The 26,855-nt window shown below is 35.0% G+C and overlaps 1 protein-coding gene across 1 annotated transcript in view; it reads right to left on the bottom strand.

Annotated features, from left to right (window-relative positions):
• The window catches only part of LOC117344705 (neprilysin-4-like), a 38,771-nt gene extending 22,183 nt beyond the window's left edge, over nt 1-16,588 (bottom strand). Inside the window, exons 1-2 of the mRNA XM_033907534.1 lie at nt 16,314-16,588; nt 1,127-1,263 (exon numbers count right to left, since the gene is read on the bottom strand). Of these exons, the coding sequence (XP_033763425.1) occupies nt 1,127-1,263; nt 16,314-16,342 (166 nt within the window). The 5' untranslated portion in view covers nt 16,343-16,588. The remainder of the gene's footprint in view (nt 1-1,126; nt 1,264-16,313) is intronic.
• Between the last annotated feature and the right edge of the window lie 10,267 nt (nt 16,589-26,855).

Raw genomic sequence — 26,855 nt, 5'->3', positions numbered from 1 at the left:
TTTATTTCTGAAAATATCCTATTCCTGCAGATAAAAGCAATGTCACGTTGCTGCTTTGTCAATTCAGAACGCTACAAAATGTGATTCCTTAGTCGCAGAGTGTGTTTTTATCCACCAACAATAAATACATTATTGTTTTTTAAAGAAAGAAAAACCTAAAGTAAGTTTAGTAACCCTATTGTATTACTTACATTTCTATTGTCACATGTTTCATTTTAAACAATACCACTGTATTTTACATGTTTTGTTTGATGTTGTATCTTATTATTATTATTATTATTATTTTTTTTTTGCTTTTGCTATAGTTACTTTTATAGCCTTGATGGGCCGTTTAGAATTAATAACGAAATAACTCAAATGCAACTCAAATGCACAAACACAAAAAAAAATCCACTCTTACGGTTCTGCCTGTTATTATACATATATTTTGGTAATTGCATTATTATGTAAAAAAATTTGATACATCAAATTCCAAAAAAACAAAAAAAAAACACTTTTATTTTTTCCATTGTTGGGAACACAAACTACAAACGTTCGTATGCTGTTTCGTACAAAAACATTTTAGAAGTAGAAGTAGTCAAATATGACCCTGAACTTTTAACCTTTATCTATTACCACATAATCTTGTCTGATGTAGACTTTGTTCTGAAATATGTTGATGGGGTAATATTATCAATTCGTACACATGTAAAACCAATGAAATGGTACCTTTTAGATAAACCAGGTCTTTGACGAGTAAGAAATCATTCATATCTTGCCGTGTAGGAAACGAGATTTTAAACATAACTGCCTCTACTAAGGGCCCGAGACTTTTCCCGCGGGACACCATTTCGAAGTTCAGGTGGTATATAATTGATTGGAAATATAGCTTATACACGTGTTTTGGTTAGGAGAGCTTCACTCTTGCGCCCTTCGGTCAACACCAACGGAAAGACCTCCCGATGCGTGCTCTCACACACTCACTCACTAGTCACTAACGCACACACAGACACTCCGATATCACTTAGTGATAGATGTAGATTAAATATGATGTATCTATATCATTGCTCCTAAAACAAACAGAGATTTCTGACAACACTGACCCCCGCCGTAGTGTACAACAGCTCGCACCCCTTACACCTCTTACCTTGCTGTTCCTTGTAACTGGCTACTCCCAAAGCAAGCAGAATGACTAGTAGTAATACGACTAGTATAATCACCACGATTAGCACTATTAGGATTTTCTCTAGTAGGGTCCGGCGCTTCCACCAACTTCCCTCTGTCCTGTTAATGAATAAGATTTGATAACATGTCAAACAATAAGAACAATCTTGTTTTGTCATTTCCATAGCCACATTACTGAATTCATATTAAATGTTGATTTTTATTCTCAAGTAATCCTTTAAAATCAGCGATGAAAACCAAAATAGAACATGCATTCACTAAACGCTCGCATCTCGCACACAAGGAGGTTGTCATTCAATGATCCTAGCTGTTGATAGAACGTAAAACAATACTAGCACAAACCAAATATCAAATCCATATTTACAGCCAAACATCTCACTCTGGAATATTTGTATATCACTTTTGGTTTTTCTAGTTTCCATTTCGTCATAGGCATCATTAATGTGTCTTAGAAGAACGAAACAATTGTAGTATACAATTAAATAGTCTCTAGCCGGTATAAACTGTATATGCATGCATTACTAAATTTGAATTTAAAGGAGCTATTCACTTTTGAATCAACTTGAGCGGAATGATTGAAAGTTCATAGTATTGTTTAAGTATCTGAAAGCCGTCGGTCTTTACAACAAGAATAAACATAGCCACATATATCTTTTTGAAATATATCTGTGAATATATCAACATATTTTCACATATTTCTTTCATTAGGTGTTGTTACGTTTAATACCTTTTTTCTCGCGGTTTGTTGGCCTTAATGACCCGTTAAATGTTCATGGGTCGTTAAGAAGTTAAGTAGTGTATGTGTTTTGACGTACGTTTTTAGCCCAACACTGAATTTAAACAGATTAACGCAATGATTTATTGGCGCCGTCCAAATAATAATCGCCATAGGAAACAAATTTAAAAAAAACCTTCAATCAGCGCAATCTTAATGTAGCAGATGCTTAAACGCGAAAGGCGCTAAAATAAGAACAAAACAAACGAAAACAAAATAAATTAAAATATACTAGATGAAGCCATTACTTTGAAAATGTATTAGCTTAATCTCAATATTAATTGTAGTCAATAAATTTTAATAACTCGTTATTTTGCATTTCGTTGTCTGATGTTGTCTTTGTTATGTGAATATAGTTAAACCAATATATATTTCGTAGATAGCTCTTACGCAACTGAACAATATCAGAGAACTATACAAGACAATATTTGAATGAGTAAACAGGTTTGAAATCACTTCCACGATGTTTCCTAATGGACCACGAAAAGCTATTAAGTAAACCTGGATCATGTCTGTGCTAGTGTTGGTAATAATAGTGATATTTACTTCATTTAACAACAGTAGTTAAAGAATTGTATACATTAAGTTGAGATACTTTCTTTACCATATCAAAAAAACTATTTATTATTTTCTTCTACAATTATCTTATGGTCAATTTTAATGTATTGGACAGTTAAAAAATTAAGGAGAGCCGATAACTTAGCCTGCTTATGTTTGCGGTAATTATCATTTTCGTTTGCGATAACATAAAGCATTTCAATTCTGGCAGAGATATATGGCTGATGTCGCAGTCTTAGAAAGCATAGTCAACTTCAAAAAAAAGGCTATTCTAAAGTTTAAATGTTAAATGAAATTTACACTGAAACAAAACACTTATATTCATTTATTTACCATGACGCTTAAATTATAATTTCAATAATGTCACATTTAAATGTATGTTGTCATCAAATTTAACGTTTTCATTTACGTATGCTGACGGAACAATTGTTTTTGACTCCTGAGTAAAATGCCATTGAGTAATGGTTCCCAGTCTTCACTGAAGTGGCAGATACTCCGGCAGAACTGACCATATGTACTAAAATAAAGATATTTTGATTGAGAGTAATGATATCCTAAGGGGTCTGTTTTGTTTACGTTCTCCAACACATTCTGTGATGAGATAAGTCCAGAGAATATTGATAGTTCGCTTTCCCCAATTAAGTGAAACATATCGCGTTTCTGACGTTTCTGAATGTGAGAAATGATGATATATACAGAGTTTTAAGTAGACATAATTGACAAGTATCATGTTTAACAAGTTCGGTGCGGAAATACATTTAAAACAAACATGTATATAACATGACAGACTCAATCGACTTCATCACTGCCAATAGATTTCAGTACCTGGCCCAGTTTTATTCAACGTTACTTAACTCAAAAGAAGGCCTGATTTGACGTGAGGGGAACATTATGACTAAGGAACGTTCCTTTTTGTATGTAATGTGTCCCCATGGAAAATTGAAGTTAAGGAATTTCATTAGTTTTTTTTTCTTTTAAGGTTTTATTTTTCTAAGTTGCAAACATATACATCATTGTCCTCGTGTAAGAGGGCTATCATTCGCCATACTTCATTCATTCCATCTTTTAATGTCTTTCTCTTTCATAACAAGTTCACAGAAACTGTCCTATTATTTTTTTTTAATTACATGAAGGCATACACTTTCTCGATCTCTCTCATATATTACCCTCGCCCTTTCGCACAATATTAACATCAATACTTACGCTCACAGATGTATATACTAATTATCATTATTATTTTTACAAATCGTTCGTGTAAAGTACATAATGCATGTGTGTAAATATGATTTCATTAGTTAAGGGATGTTAATGAAAACTGTGCTCAGATATCCTCAAAACATATTGAATTGTGTCGCTCATTATAGGAATATTTACAATAGGTAGGATTATCAGGATGGGTTTACCATCAAGGTAAACTTATTGGACCATGTATAGTCCACATAAGTATTGGTCAAAAATCTTTGCGTCATCCTTCACATGCATTGTATACTATTCTAGGAAAGAAAATGAATGTCATGACAATGCGACTAATAACTATATAAGTAGATTAGGAAACGTAAAAACCTATTTATATATAACCGATAGACGTTATATAGTTTGGGTCTTTAGTGCATATCAAGGTGATATGGGTTGATGGGTTTCACAAAAACAAATAAGAACATTTGAATTGATAGGTAGAATATACTTGCATGTTATTAAGACATGTTGTTTGAGAAATCATCTATATTTATTGAATTCATCAAATGATAATATTTCTACGTAGCATAACTGTGAAAACGCATTATGCTGAGTATCATACTGGGCAATGAAAAGGCTGAACACGTTGCAAAGGCAATCTTATCATTACGCAGCTTCAGATATTCGACTTCATTTTACAGATTTTAAGACTTGGTACGAATACTTTAATGTCTCCGTGGCAAACACGATATCTTTTTACCAAGACATAACAACTCTCATATCTTTATTTGTGACTGTCAGCATCAACAAAATTTCAGATTACATGAAAGCTATTGGCCTATTCAACAATATTTAGCTAACCAGCGTGTTGATATCTGGCGTCTCTATTTGTGTGATATTGTTCGAGTTCGTCGATGTTGTCTGTTCCCTTTTTGTTTTGATGTTTCTTTTTACCTATATTACTCAACATTTACTGCTCCTAATGACCTTAACCTGTGTTGATGAACGATTTTTTTACCGTACTTCTCATACTTTATACTAACTTTTTACCGTACTCCTCATCCTTTATACTAACTTTTTACCGTACTCCTCATACTTTATACTAAGCTTTTACGGTACTCATCATACTTTATACTAACTTTTTACCGTACTCCTCTTCCTTTATACTAAGTTTTTACCGTACTCCTCATACTTTATACTAACTTTTTACCGTACTCCTCATACTTTATACTAACTTTTTACCGTACTCCTCATACTTTATACTAACTTTTTACCGTACTCCTCATACTTTATACTAACTTTTTACCGTACTCCTCTTCCTTTATACTAAGTTTTTACCGTACTCCTCTTCCTTTATACTAAGTTTTTACGGTACTCCTCATACTTTATACTAACTTTTTACCGTACTCCTCATACTTTATACTAAGTTTTTACCGTACTCCTCATACTTTATACTAACTTTTTACGGTACTCCTCTTCCTTTATACTTAGTTTTTACCGTACTCCTCATACTTTATACTAACTTTTTACCGTACTCCTCATACTTTATACTAACTTTTTACCGTACTCCTCATACTTTATACTAACTTTTTACGGTACTCCTCTTCCTTTATACTAAGTTTTTACCGTACTCCTCATCCTTTATACTAAGTTTTTACCGTACTCCTCATACTTTATACTAAGTTTTTACCGTACTCCTCATACTTTATACTAACTTTTTACCGTACTCCTCATACTTTATACTAACTTTTTACCGTACTCCTCATACTTTATACTAACTTTTTACCGTACTCCTCATACTTTATACTAACTTTTTACCGTACTCCTCATACTTTATACTAACTTTTTACCGTACTCCTCATACTTTATACTAAGTTTTTACCGTACTTCTCATACTTTATACTAAGTTTTTACCGTACTCCTCATACTTTATACTAAGTTTTTACCGTACTCCTCTTCCTTTATACTAACTTTTTACCGTACTTCTCTTCCTTTATACTAACTTTTTACCGTACTCCTCATACTTTATACTAACTTTTTACCGTACTCCTCATACTTTATACTAACTTTTTACCGTACTCCTCATACTTTATACTAAGTTTTTACCGTACTCCTCATACTTTATACTAACTTTTTACCGTACTTCTCTTCCTTTATACTAAGCTTGTACGGTACTCCTCATACTTTATACTAACTTTTTACCGTACTCCTCTTCCTTTATACTAAGTTTTTACCGTACTCCTCATCCTTTATACTAAGTTTTTACCGTACTCCTCATACTTTATACTAACTTTTTACCGTACTCCTCATACTTTATACTAAGTTTTTACCGTACTCCTCATACTTTATACTAAGTTTTTACCGTACTCCTCATACTTTATACTAAGTTTTTACCGTACTCCTCATACTTTATACTAAGCTTGTACGGTACTCCTCATACTTTATACTAAGTTTTTACCGTACTTCTCATACTTTATACTAAGTTTTTACCGTACTTCTCATACTTTATACTAACTTTTTACCGTACTTCTCATGCTTTATACTAAGTTTTTACCGTACTCCTCTTCCTTTATACTAACTTTTTACCGTACTCCTCATACTTTATACTAACTTTTTACGGTACTCCTCATACTTTATACTAAGTTTTTACCGTACTCCTCATACTTTATACTAAGTTTTTACTGTACTTTTCATCCTTTATACTAACTTTTTACCGTACTCCTCTTCCTTTATACTAAGTTTTTACCGTACTCCTCATACTTTATACTAAGCTTGTACGGTACTCCTCATCCTTTATACTAAGTTTTACCGTACTCCTCCTAGTCCTTTATACTAAGTTTTTACCATACTCCTAGTCCGTCACACTAAGTTTTTACCACACTTCTCCTAATCCGCCATACTGACCTTTTAACATACATTTCCTAATCCTTTATACTAAGCCTTTACCGTACTTCTCCTATTCCGCCAGACTAAGCTTTTACCGTACGTCTGCTAATCCTTCATACTAAACATTTACCATACTATACTCACTAATCTATGTATTCATCTTCCCACATGCTAACCGTACTGCTGACAAATGAATGTATCATCACTATTAATTCAACGCCATATTTCCCCTATATTACATATGACGATTGAAACCGGGTCGTAAATGCGGTACACATTGAATCACCCTATCACTCGCGTATCACCGTACTCCAGTAATCTCATAATAAAATGAAAGAATGGTTGCATTCTCGGTGATAAGAGACATTTTACATCAGTGAATATCAAAACACATTGCAAAATAAGTCTAATCAGAACATCACACAAATTTCTCCGTGAGTTATCGCAGCAGACGGCAAGCCTCACTGTCAAACGAAAGACACCATCACCCATAGCAGACATTGTGTTCTCATAAAGAGTCGAGTCAGTTTACTATTACCTCTAACTTACAAGTGTTGTTAAGCATCCGAAACATGAAAACAATATGTGGCGGATTAGCTTGTATGAGAACGGTCCGTTCCTGATTACGTTTTATTGAGCGATGTGCTATAGGACCTGCGTTACGAGATGTCTCCCTCTCTCTGATACGTATACAGTAGTGTCAAGGAACTTGTATCAGGTTTTATCTTTGGCTTTACAACACAGACTTATTTACTTCACGTGCATTGTCGCAAATGACTTCATCAAACAGTTTCATTAGTATACAAAGTAGGTGGCATGTATGTTAAGCGTAAAATAAAAAAAAGAAATATATAACATTATGTTATTCTATAAATGGTGTAACGCAACAACACCTTTATTACAATTGAGACAATAATCAATCATGATGGATACGTAAAACAGCTAAAATTATAATAATTGTATTACATTCCCTGTTTTCATATCATTATATACATTAACACAAAATTAACTTACACACGAATATCAAAGCAATAACTTTAATATAAATCAAATTTAACTTAGGGGGGAAAACAAACGAAAACGCATTATATTGTGATTTGGTTATACTCTTTACATACCTATTCAGCTTGTCCATGTACATCAAGGCTCACTATTGCAGAACATGACATAATATTTTGACCTAGATCTTTATTATATGCTTCTAAAATAAAATAAAATTCTTCATTTTCGGAATTCACATTTTTACTCCCTTTGGAACTCTTTATACAGAAGTATTGCATAAAAATGAGCTACCAATGCCCTTTCACCTTACGCTAGCATGTCATGTGCAGTATGATTTATACGGGCTGTTGATCCCCTCTTTAGCATCCTCAACAGTACCTCTTTTCTATGATAGGTCGTTAAAGAAATTGGTATTCCAGTTGCAGGTGCCACTCTTCCTAATTATCGGGCACTTAAATGTGTTATGATGTATCATTAACGTTCTCCGGCGTCTCCGCGTTAGTGCACGCGGTCTGTGACAGATACAAACACGAGAGTGAAAAATACATTGCATTAGCGTACATCTAGTATCATAGGCATATTACTTCGGTATTAGCCGCGATGGTAGCAACTGAAACGTGAAAAGTTTCTACGCACCCTGCGGGACACAATCAAATTTACCATGAGGTAAATGTACTCGTTACGATGTAAATGTTTCCCATTAGATGATCGTACGTATTTTGTATGTATTTACCTACTAAATGCGCTGGTATAGAAAATGGTCTAGAAAATAAATATGTGTAGCCTTACCATGTTACACGCACGAAGCACGTGGTCTGCTGCATTATAAAGCATTTATTATGATGAGCAATGTGATGCACCGCATTTATATAAAATACAATCTTAGGATTAATAAAATAAACGGTTAAACTCAATCGAGGGCCAAATGGCCACAGAAAGTGGGGTGAAGCTCAAATAGTCTGTACATTACTAAATGTTTCTTCGTGTGGAATTTTTCTTTCTACGATGAAATGAATAATTGATCTTGTCGACTGACGGCCTGTGGAAAAGCAAGGGTCTGGCAGTCTTATACGAATTAGCCATCCACTTCTGCATAACTCGCAAAGATCAAGAGGGGGAACAATTCGCAAAATGAGAGTATAATGGGACAGTCGAGCCTTGGAATGACAATAATGTGATCGGCGTCACACGTAACCTGAGTACGAACGTCTGACCTAGTCTGGCGTGTCTTCTATCTGAACTCACCAGGCCGTCACAGATTCCTCGTGGTGGTAGACAGAATTTCTGACATGTTGTCAATTAGAGCATGAAATTGGAGTACGGTGATGGAGCTTTACTGAGTTGAAGCAATGGAATATAATCTGACTTCCTCTAAAAACGTCAAATGATTTCCCCCAAATATATATTGACTTGTATTCGATCCAAATTATTAGAATTTGTTTCAAAGTAAACCAAATTGTATATGTTTGGTATACACATTCAATCTTCTTTTTAAAATGCCCATATTGATGTCAATATAATCGGACTCTTTCGAACGATGGATTTTCTCAGTGGATTTTGAATTTACCAAAACGTGACTTTTCTCTTCATCAAATATTTAAATCTAACACTGACTCTCGTACCTTTCGTTCATCCTTCTTTGACAAACATTCAAAATACAGTGGCTTAAATAATTCTAAGCAGATGGTTCTTAGGACGCTAATAAGTTAACGGCAGCCTTGGTTACGACAGATACTGTATTGGGATGCCGGCTTCCAAATGATGTTCATTTTTTTTCTGCAAAAGCCATGCTATCTATCTCGGCAGTTAACACATTAGAGCTAACAATATCATGAGAGCAGTCATCGGTTCTCTCTATCTGTCTTATAGAGAAACAGAAAACTGGATAATATCTCTTTACAAAAAGACTAGTTTTGATACATAATCTTCTCCAAAATTAAATGTATTTTTCTGGATTACTGGACAAGCAGATTGCGTCGCAAAAGTGACATTATCCATTCCAATCACTAATTTTAAACTTCGTTGACCGCTTTTAACCCATTTATAACTATTTTCTAAATATCACAGTGGAAAACGTGATGGGGTCAGTATGTAGACTAAATATTACATTCGATTAAAGTAAATATCGGTGAATGGTCTCCTTGCTACAGGGACAGCCGAGGCTGTCCTTGCCTGTCTTTTGGTGGGTCAGACATATATAAAGCATTCTTATTGATGGAGGCGTTAGGGCCAGCCCCAGTGCGTTGAAATGAACCAATTTTAATGATTTACAACTCGAAAGAGAAAGTTTTGTTCAACAGAATAGCAAATATTATGCTCCAAACTGTTTATATAAACAAACTGTTGAACTATCTGAAAGCTGTTGATCTGTACCCCACAAGATATGAGGAACCATACACACATATACAACTTTTTGTATTATATGTTTGATGTTTGATGTTGACATTTTATGGTAATTTTCACTAACTATTATTTTCTCTAATGACCGATATTCAATTACCATTTTTTCTTTCTAACGAGCCATTTTCAGTCACCATTTTTTATGATGACCTTGACAGCCTTGACTGTAAGCATGTAATAACTAACTTATGAGATTAACCTTCTATATACTTTGTTTTGTACAAGTCCAGATTTCCCACTCTTCCACAAAAAAAAATCCTACAGCCGACACGGTTTGCTGTTGATAGATATCGTACCAGGTAAAACATCTCTGTTGTTGTTACGTATCCAAATGTTTATTTCCCAAGATATTGTGTTCCTGTTGTCTTTTCTTTGTTGCAAAAAAAAATATAGATATATTTCCCATATCCACCAAGTCTTCAAGGTCTTACAGCATGAAGCGTGAAATAATCCACAGATCGTTCCCAGAGAACAACTCGGTCATATGCGATTCCAAAAGCAGATGTTTTTTCAACTACATTTGCTGTGATATACCGGTAAACCGCAATGATTAGATGGTAGTTCGATGATATTAGCTTCACCTGTGTCTTTAACCCTGTTATATACATCGTAAGATGTTAATATCATTGGATCTGTTTAACAAATGTTGCCTGCTATACTGAAGTGCCATTCTCTCCACACACTAATGATATTTTTCCGACAAAAAAATTATTAATTTGTAAAACTGATATAGATATTTTTTGTTTTGTTTTATGATTGCTTATCATAATGCTTGCATAGTTCATAAACAATATATAGTAGTCTTATTGAAGGATAAAGCGTTAATGCTTCAGAACTTTCAGCAAAGGTGATGAATTGATGATTATTATTCCTTTGGATTTTATTTATTCCTCGTCCAAAAAATCTGTTCTAGTACGGTTTTAATATATAGAGGAAAGATCTTAGTTATTTGTATAATTAGAAACATTTTTGGTATATCTTAAGTAAACATAATTATGCGATAAAGGCATTAACATGAAATAAAAATACGATGATTTCGAATTGAAACATCAGTTAGTTTCACGTGTCAGTAAAGATAGCTAAAATGAGATCGGTTGAAACCCTCGCGGAACGCTTCAGTAAACATTGCCAGATCTTGTGTACCAAAAGAGGAACCGGTAATTATGCGAGTTCCCAATAGAGAATGTTTGTAAAAGCAGGGTTACACTTTGGTGTCTGTGGAAATTGGCCGTGTAATTAGCTCTACATGTAGCGCGAGGTTTATTGTAGGATTAAGGATACAGATCGAGTGTTTTATTTCATCCGATTTAGCATCTACTACAGTCAGCATAGAAATTGAACCTGGCACAACATAGGTTTGATACATGTATCTTGTATTTTAATATTCCACCAACCCTATCTTCATCCAATACAACCAACACAAATCTATCAAAGCATCACAAGTAACACAGAAGCCAATTTAAACGCCATTTCAAATAGCCACTACAGTATATAACAATGCTTTTATCTAATTCAAGTTAATTTTCGTTGCTAAATTCGAATATTTGCATTGATTAACTGGACGTCAAAGTCAATTTACCAATACAGTAGATGAATTAGAAAATATTGCATTGACATGACTTTTTTGTCATTAGCATTATACAGCAGGGATAAGTACATCCTGTAGTTTGTCTTAACACTTTTTTTTAATCAGCCGATACACGATATAATTAGGATAACAGTTATGTCCCCTTGGTTTTTTCAGTTATTAACCTTAAAACAATATTTGTAAATGTAAATAGTATTGCACATGCCAACGTTCGACAAAAACAACTGGTATCATTGATTTCATGATCAGGTGATATTGTAATATAACGTTCTAGGATATTTATGAAACAATCATAGATTTAAATAAAAAAAAACGGACATACACAATGTAAATTGAAATAGAGATTAAATTTATAAATAATATAAAGAGCAAAGAACAGTTAATATACAGCAACTATACTTAACATGACTCACTCAAATTTTAGCACAAAACCAAATTAAAACAGTTTAGCGTAATGATGAATTAGCACACCAAAAATGGCTGCCATGGAAACCAATGTAGATAAACTACAATGAGCGGAATCATAATTTAGCGGAAAGCTTCCAGCGCGAAAACGCTAACATTAGATTTCCGCTAAAATATGTACGTTTACAGAGCACTGAATGAACAAAATATCAAAATCAGCAGTGGTAAGGCAAGAGTACTAGTACACTGGCCACCAGCCCCTATAAGTTGTTGTTATAATATTGTTTCACTAAATTCTAATACTAGATTATCTCCCCCTAGTTTGAAACTCAGGTCTAGAATCAGACATACCCTCGAGACCAGAATTATAAACCTAAATTTATTTTATAATTTCAATATTCTAGTCAATTTGAAAATTTCATATATTTTATTATACCTGACCAGAAAATAATTTTCTCTCACTCCACTGCACATTAAAAAGTTGTGTATCACCCTAAATATGGACATTAAGAAAGATAAATGAAGAACTTTCCTCTGAGAAACCATGATAACAAAATAAAGATAATTAAACTCCAATAATACTCAATGGCCGCCTGTCAGCCATGTTGGTTTCCGTTCAGTTCCAAAAAGAGACAAGCATATTAAGGAACTACCATGAACATTATCAAAAGGAGAAGTTCAATAGTGTCAGAGGAAAAGCGCTAACAATCTCGAAATATCAAAATTGAAGATGACTGCCATATTGGTTTTCGATATGTCCCATAATATGTATGCATATCAAACCGTCATTAGAAGACCATATGCAAGGCCTCCCTACTTATAACACATTCCCAATCAGTAGTCACAACCAAATAATTTTAGCGATATTTCTTTTATTTAAAATAGAGTGCTCCTATCTAAGATTTTAAGTGTGATATCGTAAAATTGAGTGTCTCTCAAAAGTATTGCACACTGTATTTTTAGCCACGCCGTGAATTCGTTATCGACATTTAGAAACAAAAAATTCAGCTAATTAACAATATTGGTTCCTTTCATAACTTCTAGTTCTTTTCATAAGTAAAAAAAATACAAGTGCCAACGGCCCTGAAAAACACCAGGTGTCTCTAATTGGAATCCGCCGGTACAGCTGTTATTGACAATATATCTGTTAACAAAAAAAAAAATGATATATTAATTTAAAATGTTGTTGCTGTGTTAAGTTTGTCTAGAAACGTGAACATTACAACCAGTACATGCCTGTAGAGATATGAAATATACTACCACTTCAATCTAAACCGAGTCTTAAGGAAATACCACACAGTTATCCATTATCTGTTGCCGCCATTGCTATCTTAAACTAGCATGTCATATATTGTTTCATGCAGTGGTGTTGACCACATTATCAACGTGTCGGCAAGAAGCATCAAACCATTTAGCGATACTTAGAGTCTTAGAAGAGGGGCCTCGGTGGCCGTGTGGTTTAGGTGTACCGACACTTTAACACTAGCCCTCCACCACTGGGTTCCGAGTTCGAAACCTACGTGGGGCAGTTGCCAGGTACTGACCGTAGGCCGGTGTGTTTTCTCCGTGTACTCCGGCTTTCCTCCACCTCCAAATCCTGGCACGTCCTTAAATGACCCTGGCTGTTAATAGGACGTTAAACAAAAACAAACCAAACCAAAATTAGAAGAGAAAAAATATGATTTTGATCATCTTTGGCATATACTATATCTACTATCACATATATGTTTTAAAATGTGTCATTTGTCAATGTATCTTGTGTATATGCCTTCCCTGCACAGCGTTACGCTTTAGTTTCACGAGGTTTGCCTTGAGCTTGCATCAAGGCTTTCCTATGCCAAGCATTCAACAAGTCCAAACCAGAAAAAAAACATCGACGGTTTCAACGGATCCGGATATCAAACACAGCACAATGAACAGTGAATAAGAACCCGAATCGTTATTGGTTGAGATAGTTTAGCACGTCTGAGCCATGACGTTTTACGCCTGGGGGAAGTTTAAACAGATTTACAATTTGCAAATTGGAAAAAAATGATGGCGGATAACTGTTCCCCGTTGGCTCAACATTTCATTAGACAGAAATCTACAATACCTGGAAAACATCTCATCATCCTGATGAAAATTCTAGGTTGTTAGTCTAAAAATATCAATGGCTATATATGACTTCCTGCGTATCCCAAGTCGCTCTAGATAATTTGGTGTTATTACGTCAACCAAACAAAAATGAAAATGTTTCGTGGCCTAAATTATCTCAAGATTGTGTTGTTTTGTTTTGTTTAACGTCCTATTAACAGCCAGGGTCATTTAAGGATGTGCCAGGTTTTGGAGGTGGGGAAAGCCGGAGTACCCGGAGAAAAACCACCGGCCTACGGTCAGTACCTGGCAATTGCCCCACGTAGGTGTCGAACTCTCAACCCAGAGGTGGAGGGCTAGTGATAAAGTGTCAGAACACCTTAACCACTCGGCCACCGCGGCCCCTCAAGACTGTGTCATTGGCATTTGAAAAGATGTCATTTTATAATGAGAGTTCTAGATATACATGTATATATATATTCAGTTCAGAAACTTGAAAAACTTACTGTTATGGACTGTGGGGTTTATCCATCTCGGAAGCATTTTACTGACAGGGCGGTAATCGGCCGGAAATCATGATAGCCATGATAACCGACATAATTCACGGGAAACGTAGTAACGGGAAACGCAGTTACGGGAAACGTAGTAACGGGAAACGCAGTTGCGGGAAAACATTTCCCGTATCATTATCATGTCTGTCATGATATCCGGCCACTTATCATTCTGTCAGAAAAAAATCTTCCTAGTATAATGAATCTATGTATAATATATATATATAAATGTCTGAAAATATCTTCACAATTTTTACATAGCAATATATCAACGTCATAAAATCTTCATATCATCAGAAATATCGGTTTAGTTAGGCTCAATCACAAGGTCAAAAATCAATGATCTTTTTACTGCTTTTAAAAAGTGTGAACCCGGTATATATAAAGTACTTTTTCAATCTACCTAAACGTGAACTGTGGAAAGCATGTTACTATCTATTTAATGGTTCAATAATGAACGTGGAAAAAAAGATTATCTTCGGTAAGGGCCGTTTTATTTAGCTTGTCAAAAAAACGTCCCGAGTTATACTCTTTATCAGATCGCCCCCTCCTGTCTTGTGTCTACATCTCAACCCTAAATACATGATCGCATCTGTAAGAGAGTTAAAACGATGGTCTAGGAGCCCTGCTATACCTATATACACTCCGGAACGCCAGTCCCGGCGTACCGTCTCATCCGTTAGTATGATAATGATCTAATGTACATATTGTATTCATACTTACTTGATATTCACTGGGTATTCAATGTGCGTTAGTAACGGTATTGAAGTTTGAAATTTATATAATCTATTAACTAATTTGGTGAGCAGTTTTTTGCACTTTATTATAGTTGTTATTTGATTTATGAGATTAATTTTGAAGAAGAAACACATATAAGAGAAATAATGTGTTATTCGGCTAGTACTTCTTGATACGGTATCTTGGAATGTTTACGATGCATTTTGAGTCACTCTAATAACGTTAAAATTACAATTGACCATATATATACTGCACGTGTGTCTATAGTTAGTTTTTAACGTGGTTTTGTCATCCAAATGTAAATAGATATACATTTATTTGATTAATGATTTAAAATCTCCAAAAGTATACATATAACTACAATACGATGATTTTATGTAACTATTTCGATGTACTGTGTCAATATTTCAATGTTCTGTTCGAATTTTTCAATGTTCTGTGTAAATAATTCAATGTAGAATGTAGCTTTTGCTATATGACTATTTCAATGTGCAGCCTGAATTTCAATACGCGAATTGATAGAATTACGATTTTGTTATAATGTCGGAATTCTCTGTTGTTGTTTTTTTTAAATAAAGCATGGTATGTTTAAGATAATATAGATAGATGATAGTCCAACAATTTTTTTTCATAAAATGCAAAAATCAATCATGTGTTCACAGTAGTTTGAACAAATTAGGACACTTTCAAATCTGAACCAGATCAGTTATGTCCTAAACATGTCGTTACTATAGCCAATTTAAATGCGCGTTTAAAGTTTGTGCATTACACCAAGATATTGAATTTTATGTTTTCTTTTTTTTTAATCAAGATCAAAGTTATATATATATATATCCTAAAATAGATTCAGCCTTCCCAATCAGAACCTGCATGCAATCTTTTCTTGACTAAACATATCGGAAATTAAATAACAAATAAACAGGAACGTTAAGCACGAAGGTATGAAATAAAGTAAAGCTAACGGTATTATCTTAACGATTTCTAAATCAACACCTACCTTTTGTTTTCACACTCCACCGATGGCATGGTTACGACGTGGAGAGATCAATAATACTAAAAATCAACACTGTAGAACTTCAACAACTTAAATGTTTAAAGTAAACAAATGATGTATACATCCCAAGAAACCGCTATAGATATACAAGTTTTTCTCCCCACGCGTTTTCACCTTGGCCAACGGGTGATGAGAAATGTGTGGTTTTGTAGTAGTAGCACTGTCCCTGTACTATTTATATTTACGATCTGGCCCCTCTAGTATCTCCCGTAAGTGTGCAGCCTCCCACTCAGGAGCGGTTGCAGCCATTGCGGTGGAAAGGGGCCCTAACGGAGTATGTAGATAGAGGCGGCTATGGGGTACTAGTACGTATATCAGGTGTATTTACTTAGTTTTACTTACATAGGAGTTAAGTACACAAGTGTGATAAAGGTGCTCTTTATACCGAGAACATTTATATAAGACTATATCATATAGCATAGGTTGTGTGTTCTTTATACCGAGAACATGTTATATAAGACTATATCATATAGCATAGGTTGTGTGCTCTCTATAGCGAGAACATGTTATATAAGACTATATCATATAGCATAGGTTGTGTGCTCTTTATACCGAGAACATGTTATATAAGACTATATCATATAGCATACGTTGTGTGCTCTCTATACCGAGAACATGTTATATAAGACTATATCTTATAGCATACGTTGTGTGCTCTCTATACCCAGAACATGTTATAAACACTAAATCATAAAGCATAGTTGTGTACTCTCTATAGCGAGACCATGTTATACAAGACTATATCTTAAAGCATACATGGTGTGCTCTCTATACCCAGAACATGTTATATAAGACTATATCATATATCATAAGTTGTGTGCTCTCTATACCCAGAACATGTTATAAACACTAAATCATATAGCATATGTTGTGTGCTCTCTATACCCAGAACACGTTATATAAGACCATATCATATAGCATATGTTGTGTGCTCTCTATACCCAGAACATGTTATATAAGACTATATCATATAGCATATGTTGTGTGCTCTCTATAGCCAGAACACGTCATATAAGACTATATCATATAGCATATGTTGTGTGCTCTCTATAGCCAGAACACGTCATATAACAAAGACTATATCACATAGCATAGACTATATCATATGTTGTGTGCTCTCTATACCCAGAAAATGTTATATAAGACTATATCATATAGCAAAGACTATATCATATAGCATACGTTGTAGCAATCTTGATGAAACACATTAATTGACATAGCTAATTAATAAATAATTATACTCACTAACACTAGGGACATAATTTTTGTACGTCCTTGCTAACACCGATTGTAATCCGCACAATGGTATAAAACCGAACCACCGGAAACATATCCATCAATTGTTCTTTCAATATAAACAGGATACGCTGTGCACCAATCCATACTCAAAATACATATATCCGTGTTTATTGTTCCTTATTTATGAAACAAATAAATTCAATGAAGAACACTCTATGTTATAGAATTAGATATTTGTCCTGAATTTAATTTGAAAATCATTATTATATAATAATAATAAATAATAATAAAATATTTTATTTACGTGTCATACATATTTTACAACATTTTTTTTCACAGAACTCAACAAACTTATTTGTAAAACATGCCCAGCCAAATCTGACTTACGAGACACTTAAGGTCCAGAACATATTACTGTACATGGACATACAAAATATAGAACCTATATACGAGGGTGGGAGAAGTGCAAGAGTTGCTGTGGGCCAATCCCTACCGACAAGTCGCACAGCCCCCATCCTCGTCATCACAACATCAATTTAATAGATTATAAAATACAATACTTTACAGAATATTTGTGTTAAATGCAATGATGAAGGAAGAGCGATAGTGGTTGGGGAGCCCCCTAACGACAAGTCGCCATACCGTCACCAATACATTCACATAAAAAAAGGATTTCATTTCTACTTTAAAATTACAAAATTTACACAACCTATTATTTAATGCGGCGATAGGACGTGTAAATCGACCCGTCTCTATTTGGAGCGGTAAGCTGCCACTTCTTAACTTAGCTAATACGCCTACTGAATTTTGTACTATTACATCTGTACAATGCAAATGAGCTGTAAAGCTAAATGCAATAAAGAAATTTGAATTTTAATAAACTACGATGTAGTCTTGGTATTAAACTAGTGACGTAAGACTCCGGTTTTAAATCTCTTTAAATAATCGGTTCCTTCATAAAGGCGGGCTGAGCATGGGTCCCTACCGGAGTCAAGCGTGGTAATTGAGGGGTGGGAGATTATAGCTTGGCAGCAATAGCCCCACTGTGTGTTTGTAAACACAGGCACATGGTACTGGACCTACGGTATCATGCTGGCTGAGTGATTATCTGTTTGGTGGTTACTTACTAAATGTATACACTGTATCAATAAAAACTAAAGAGGTATAACAAGGAGACATAATTATGTTTTTAGATAAAATCTTATATAAGTAATTTATTAAAATTTTATGTCAGTAATCTATTAACATTTGTTGTCAGTAATTTGATGCATATATATATATATCTATATTCATTACTGATATTTACTCTACTAAAATGTAAACTATGTTCATCTAAACAAAACAAATAATTGCATAAAATTTAAAAGAAATTTCACTTATAATCCACAAAAGAAGGAATGAAATGTAATCCAAATAAATTCCATCATGACAGTGCAATATTTGTATTTACAACGTCACATGTTGTACATGTATTTACAACGTCACATGTTGTACACTGTATTTACAACGTCACATGTTGTACACTGTATTTACAACGTCACATGTTGTACACTGTATTTACAACGTCACATGTTGTACAATGTATTTACAACGTCACATGTTGTACACTATCTACAAAGTCATATGTTGTACACTGTATTTACAACGTCACATGTTGTACACTGTATTTACAACGTCACATGTTGTACACTGTATTTACAACGTCACATGTTGTACAATGTATTTACAACGTCACATGTTGTACAATGTATTTACAACGTCACATGTTGTAAAATGTATTTACAAAGTCACATGTTGTACAATGTATTTACAACGTCACATGTTGTACAATGTATTTACAACGTCACATGTTGTACACTGTATTTACAACGTCACATGTTGTACACTGTATTTACAACGTCACATGTTGTACACTGTATTTACAACGTCACATGTTGTACAATGTATTTACAACGTCACATGTTGTACAATGTATTTACAACGTCACATGTTGTACACTGTATTTACAACGTCACATGTTGTACACTGTATTTACAACGTCACGTGTTGTACACTGTATTTACAACGTCACATGTTGTACAATGTATTTATAAAGTCACATGTCATGCACAGTATTTCTATATCTGGTTGTAATGGTCCATGACATGTCCCCATATTTCATTGAGGAAAGAAAAAACTCTTAGGAGATAAATTTTTATGTCCAGCATGTTTTCTGGGGTGTCTAGCATCCTCAAAATACGAAATGGAAGTGTACTCCCTGTCCACATTATGGTTCCAATCCAGAATGGCCATGTTTGTCCTCCTCTCATATTCTCGGTGCCCGAATGCTATCCTTTTGTCATGGTATGTCAAAGAAGCATTATTAAAGGACTCCACATAATTCCCGTTAGTGTTATCTTTATCACACCAGAGGCCGGAAAATCACACCTCTTCATCGACTTGGCACACCTTTTGTTTTATATTGTTTTGATTATTTGAAGTCGGTGAAATCTACATAGGAGAATTCAATGTATTTGTTTTATTTCAAAGCCGATGTTCTCGAGTGTTTTAACGTTCGTATATCATTTTAACAGGAGAGACTATTTGACAATATTTCCCTTTTTTATATACAGGAAGTCGGTACTTTATGCAACTTTAATATATCAACACTAAATACTTCAACAGTGATTCATTTTGCCCAACACACTATATTACTGATCAGTGTTAAACAGACTTAGAAAGGATATGGTTTTAAGCTAACACCGCCAATCACATTGGCGGATGGAGGCATTATTCTGAAAATATTTTACTTTTTCACGGAAAGCTGAAAAACGGACTGGTCTGTGCTGTCGTGGTTGTGATCTTCGACAAGACATTTTACCCTTATTGCTCTGGATGGCATGCGACCGGCCTCCCGTATGTTGTTTAGTGAGGTAGTCACCAACTACTACAAGGAGACCCCGCCTAAAATAAACCCTGACTGTTCATGGGGCGATAAACATACAAAGAAAAACAAACAACTCTTCCTTGTTATTTTGAGGATTACGCGCGATGTCAGTGTGTCATCAGGTTCGAAACATACATATTAAATTGTATACGTGTATTTCCGACCTTGGTGTTTACAAAGTATTCGTGATATACAACTGAGTACTTGTTAAATGTGAAACATTTATACTCAACAGTTCCATCCCAAGAACAGTGGTGCACTCATTGACATGCGGTTTATATTTGTTTTCTAGACCCTGACCAGGGAGTGTTTTCATCATAGGCTTGATTTAAAATGTTTAGTGTCAGATCAGCTGACGTAATTAAACATGACGTCATTTCAACGTCATACGTGTCATCGATCGATCGATATTTAATGAGCGGAAGAAAACATCGTATTTAGCTCAAGACAGTCGTACTCTGGTATTTCTTCAGGGAAATAGAAAACAGTCATACAAACAACTGTAAAACGGTGGAAACAATTATGATTTACGATAAAGGAAAATTCCAATGACGATTACGACTGAGCTCCAATCCCCTTAAAAGTCACTCTTCCGGCCTAAACTCCAACTCTTGAGTAGATTTATACTTATCCTAAAACTTTTTTTATCTATTCCGATAATGACTACCGAAACAATCCGAACGTCAACATATGATTGATGGAGAAACATGATGTTTTCCTTAATTTCTTTAAATATGCAAGTGTTTTAAATCTAAACATCTTGTTATACACAAGAGTAAAATTCATTCTTTTGTCACATGTGTAACACGTTACATGTGTTATTTGTCATATCTGTAACGTATTGTGCCCATGTTAATATCAAATCCCACTTTTCTTTGTTTATTCTGTTAAAGCATTGAGTCCTTGGTCACCCCGGTTGCCCTGGACAGCAGGCGATGGACCTCTCGTAACATGTTGTACCCACCAGCTTCTACAACGCTACCAAACCTGAAAGAGACACTGGCTGTGCGAGTGTCGAAAAAACACACAAAAACAGTTTTATCCTGAAGAAACATTGTATGGAGGGTATAGAACTGGTTTCTTTAAGTAAGAACATGTATCATTCAATCACAGAAAAGCTGGTATAAGTATAATGACTAATGATAATCTAAATACTGTTGGGTGGGGCCGCGATAGCTCAGTCTGTTAAAATGGCGGCCACGTGAACCTCTTGTGAAGGTCAGAGGTGTTTGGTTGCGTTTCCTTGGGAAGCGGAGATATCGGGTTGTTATGTCGTTGTTGTATCCGCGGGCGTCCCATGTGTTGTTCAGTAAGGTATTCACCAACTACTACACGGAGACTCCGTCTGTTCATTGGGTGATAAACTTTGTTTTTGGTTTGTTTTTGTTTAACGTCCTATTAACAGCCAGGGTCATTTAAGGACGTGCCAGGTTTTGGAGGTGGAGGAAAGCCGGAAAGCCGGAGTACCCGGAGAAAAACCACCGGCCTACGGTCAGTACCTGGCAACTGCCCCGCGTAGGTTTCGAACTCGCAACCCAGAGGTGGAGGGCTAGTGTTAAAGTGTCGGTACACCTTAACCACTCGGCCACCGCGGTGATAAACACAGCAAACCAACAGACATGATGTTGGTGTAACATCTATAGTCATGTTTAACACATTCCTTCTTTATTTCGCAATTTGAACAAGAGATCCCAGAGGGATCTTGGCGCCCACCATTGAATGTTCTTCATAGGTTCCATGTCAGATTGATCTTTTCTCTACTTTTCTCTTCTTCTAAGTCTTACTAATCTGTGTAAATTCAGAAGAAACCTCTAGTACTTTTCAAAAAAGGAAAACCTATATATAAAATTTAAGATTTAGGCACCAAGGGGAACCTATATATGGAATTTAAGAAAGATTCCTTCAGTACTTTTTCAGAAATAGCGATAACAAACTTCAATTGTCAAAATCCTAGATGGCTGCCTGTCGGCCATGTTGTTTTCCGATTGGTCTCAAAATGCAATATGCATAACTAGGCACATGGGGGAACCTACATATGAAATTTCAGGAAGATCCCTTCATTATTTTCTTAGAAATAGCGATAACCAGTTTCAATTTTCGAAATCCAAGATGGCTGCCTGTCGGCCATGTTGTTTTTCGATTGGTCTCAAAATGCAATATGCATAACTAGGCACCGAGGGGGACCTGCATATGAAATTTCAGAAAGATCCCCTCAGTACTTTCTGAGAAATAGCGATAACAAACTTCAATTGTCAAAATCCAAGATGGCTGCCTGTCGGCCATGTTGTTTTCCGATTGGTCTCAAAATGCAATATGCATAACTAGGCACCGAGGGGAACCTACATATGAAATTTCAGAAAGATCCCTTCATTACTTTCACAGAAATAGCGATAACAAACTTCAATTGTCAAAATCCAAGATGGCTGCCTGTCGGCCATGTTGTTTTCCGATCGGTCTCAAAATGCAATATGCATAACTAGGCACCAAGAGAAACCTACATATGAAATTTGAGAAAGATCCCTTCAGTACTTTCTGAGAAATAGCGATAACAAACTTCAATTGTCAAAATTAAAGATGGCTGCCTGTCGGCCATGTTGTTTTCCGATTGGTCTCAAAATGCAATATGCATAACTAGGCACCGAGGGGAACTTACATATGAAATTTCAGAAAGATCCCTTCATTACTTTCACAGAAATAGCGATAACAAACTTCAATTGTCAAAATCCAAGATGGCTGCCTGTCGGCCATGTTGTTTTCCGATTGGTCTCAAAATGCAATATGCATAACTAGGCACCAAGAGAAACCTACATATGAAATTTGAGAAAGATCCCTTCAGTACTTTCTGAGAAATAGCGATAACAAACTTCAATTGTCAAAATCCAAGATGGCTGCCTGTCGGCCATGTTGTTTTCCGATTGGTCTCAAAATGCAATATGCATAACTAGGCACCGAGGAGAACCTACATATGAAATTTGAGAAAGATCCCTTCAGTACTTTCTGAAGATTAGCGATAACAAGAATTGTTTACGGACGGACGGACGGACGGACGGAGGGACGGAGGGACGGACGGACGACGGACCACGGACGCAGGGCGATTTGAATAGCCCACCATCTGATGATGGTGGGCTAAAATGTAAATAGTAATTCGTTCTCCATCGGAACCGAGAACTACTGCACAAAATCGCTTAGCCTACAAATGCTATAGGATTTTCAACATTTTATAAGGAAATATTATGTTTATTAGTTATCAAGTTTAGATATTTTGTAGACGAGAAATTCCAGAAAACATTACCACTACACAAACACTGACGTCTACGTAGCATCATTTGCATAAACATAAAGCAGATATATAGATTATTTTATATAGACACAGGTTTGCAAGAAAAATTACATGAATACATATAAAAATATATTGCTGGATTTGATGTAGTTTTGAACATGTCGGAAAACAAGAGAGTTTAAGTCTACAGAAAGATCTGAGTTTCCAAACAGGAGAAGTTTTAAATCCAAAAACAAACCTAAGTCATTTAAATTTTGAAACAGATTTAATCTTTCCAATTCATACAATTTGCATTCAAAGAAAAAATGAAAGGCATTTTCAAAAGGATGTCCACAGCTGCAAAACGGATCATTAAGAAGATTTACTCGATACAGATCAAATTTGAGAACACTACAATTGTAGTACAATTTACAAGTAGTATGTAAAATATTTAACTTTCACCATAACTGTAGTAGATAGGTGGAAATGGTTGTACATTTGAGTTTATAGAGTTTTTGAACAAATTAAGGGAAGGCAACGATCGTACAGATAGATCTACAAGTCCCAACTACGAATAGTGGAAGGTATAAACGAGAGAGCCCAAATGGAGGAACTCGATAATGCTTTGATACCCATCTAGTGTAAACACAGCTCTTGGTGGTAATAAAACACGAACATCTGGATGTTAATTCCGAGTAAGTCGAATGGAAACGCTGTAGAGAAAATTGTAGTCCGTTTTCACGAACAAAATATCCTCATTGCTGTGAAACGTTTTGCAACACCGCAAAAAAAAAAAAAAAAAAAAATACGAAAAAATAATCGTTTTCAATATTATGTTGGGGAAATCTAAAACTCGCGTTGCCTGGTGAGCATCTTAAAGGTACAATCAGAGTTAACGCTCTTTCGTGCTCGATACCATGTAGATTTATGAAATAGTCGCGGAGATGCTTCAGGTATGGTTTCTCTTTATGTCGGCAAAATAGATAATACTATCAAGAGGTGATATAACATCATATGTAACATATAAAAAATAGTCTAAGATCAGATTCTAATACAAGTGCTTGTAACACAAGAATAAAATCAGTTTTATCAATGTTAAGCAAAAACAAAATATTTTTATAAAATATATAAGAAACAGATCTAGCACGGAGGGCCAAATCAGAATGTCCATACAAACACCCCTCACGGCCGTCTATATTATGTGCCGTGTTTTGATACTCGGCAGATGTCTATATCACAAGTTGGCAGCTTTGATTCAATGCTGTACGTATCTGAATTAAAAAGGGTATTACCGTATAAAATGAAAGATTATATGCTTCGCTGCTTTCCAGGTATTAGGAGTTTCAATGTAGAAACTTTCGTGCTTGTCCCGTCTAAAACAACAAAGAATACTGACATAATAATATATCAGTAGTTCTTACTCAAAATCGATCAAGCATGGGTAAAATATGAACAAAAAGAATTGATAGATTTGCCTGAAGCGCTCACCAAATGGAAGGCGAACACGACCAGGCGTTCCATGAGCGTAACAGCAAGACAAATCATTTTCTCAAAATGAGAATAGGGTGATGACAACGGAACTATTAGGTATATCTCAATAAGCATTGAGCAAGTCTGACTTCATAATGCACACGGAAATATAATATTTAAAAATGAGATCACGTGATGTCGATCAAACTTCATTCACCGCAGTCGATGTCTTTAACGGAAAATGAGAACTGGTCCACTGGAATCAACTGTGATATGTGAACACCATAGCTAGGGGAAGCAGTGTTGGTTGTGTTTAAATTAGTGATCTCTATCATCTAGTATTTCAACTTAATTTGTTATATTTATTTTTAGGTCTCCTTATCAACTTCGAAAACTACACAACAAAAGTAAGCAAACAGTAAAAAAAAAGAAAAAAAAAAGAACACGCGTGCCAACTTTTTTCGTTCTTATATTGTGAAATAATGCATAAAATATGTTTACCCGTAACAAAAACCTACCCTGGATAATCTTTCTAAATCAGATAAAATATAGTCGTCATAATAAACATAACATTCAATGCTTCCATGATCTTTTGGAACATTAATGTTTTATAATGATATTCTGTCAGTAAAACACGAATAAGTCGAGGTCGACAGCACCAAATAAAACATTCGACTTATCCGACTGTTGGTCTTAACCGTGTTTCTATGTACGGATATAGTGCGATAATATGATGGGACGAAACAATATATAAAAACAAACATTTCGTATCATAACAGGGAATCTTACATTGCATGAATAAAATCACAGAGGAATACATATCACACACACGTGATACACTCGCGGGCGCGTGTCGACATTCACGAGATGACTGCGAGTCGGTAGTGCATGCACATTTTGTATTAACTATATACTTAAAATCATATTGTAACATTTCCAATTTCCATCCTACAAGTATTGAAAATTTTATTGGTAATATAAGATAAATGGACATTTCCGCGGCCATGAATAATTCCATCAAACTGTTCATCTAGCATTAATACTAAAACATCGCCGTAATAGCAGACGACAAGCATGTAATTTATGATTTCATTCCGTTGGCAATTATTATTTCTTTATTTCCTCCAAATTTGAAGAGCAATAGAAATAACACAAAATACACATAAATCTCAACCAACATAGACAGAAAAGAAAATTCGTTCACACTCGGGTTTACATCCTTACACAGTGATACACGCTTTGACATAAAAACATTATAGACTGATATAATAACATGCGCAGTACACTATACACAACACAGAAATATAACAGGGGCAAATACAAATGTAGAATCGTACGGTGATATTTAATGACATACATTCTATCACTCAAAATAGAAAACTTACACTCCTCGTACTACATTATCATCATAGTGTGTGCAATAATACATACAACACACAGCAATGTAAATAGCACCTTGTACACCTTACAAGAAAAGTTCAAACAATCAAACAAATACAGTAATCAGACTAGTAGTGAGTTGCACTAATCGTGCATGTTAATTGTCCAATACAATGCAATATATCAGGAAAAGTGTAGACAATGTTGGTCA

The sequence above is a fragment of the Pecten maximus genome, chromosome 16, assembly GCF_902652985.1.
Source record: "Pecten maximus chromosome 16, xPecMax1.1, whole genome shotgun sequence".
In the NCBI taxonomy this organism is placed as follows: Eukaryota; Metazoa; Mollusca; class Bivalvia; order Pectinida; family Pectinidae; genus Pecten; species Pecten maximus.
This window is presented reverse-complemented; position numbering and strand designations above follow the sequence as displayed.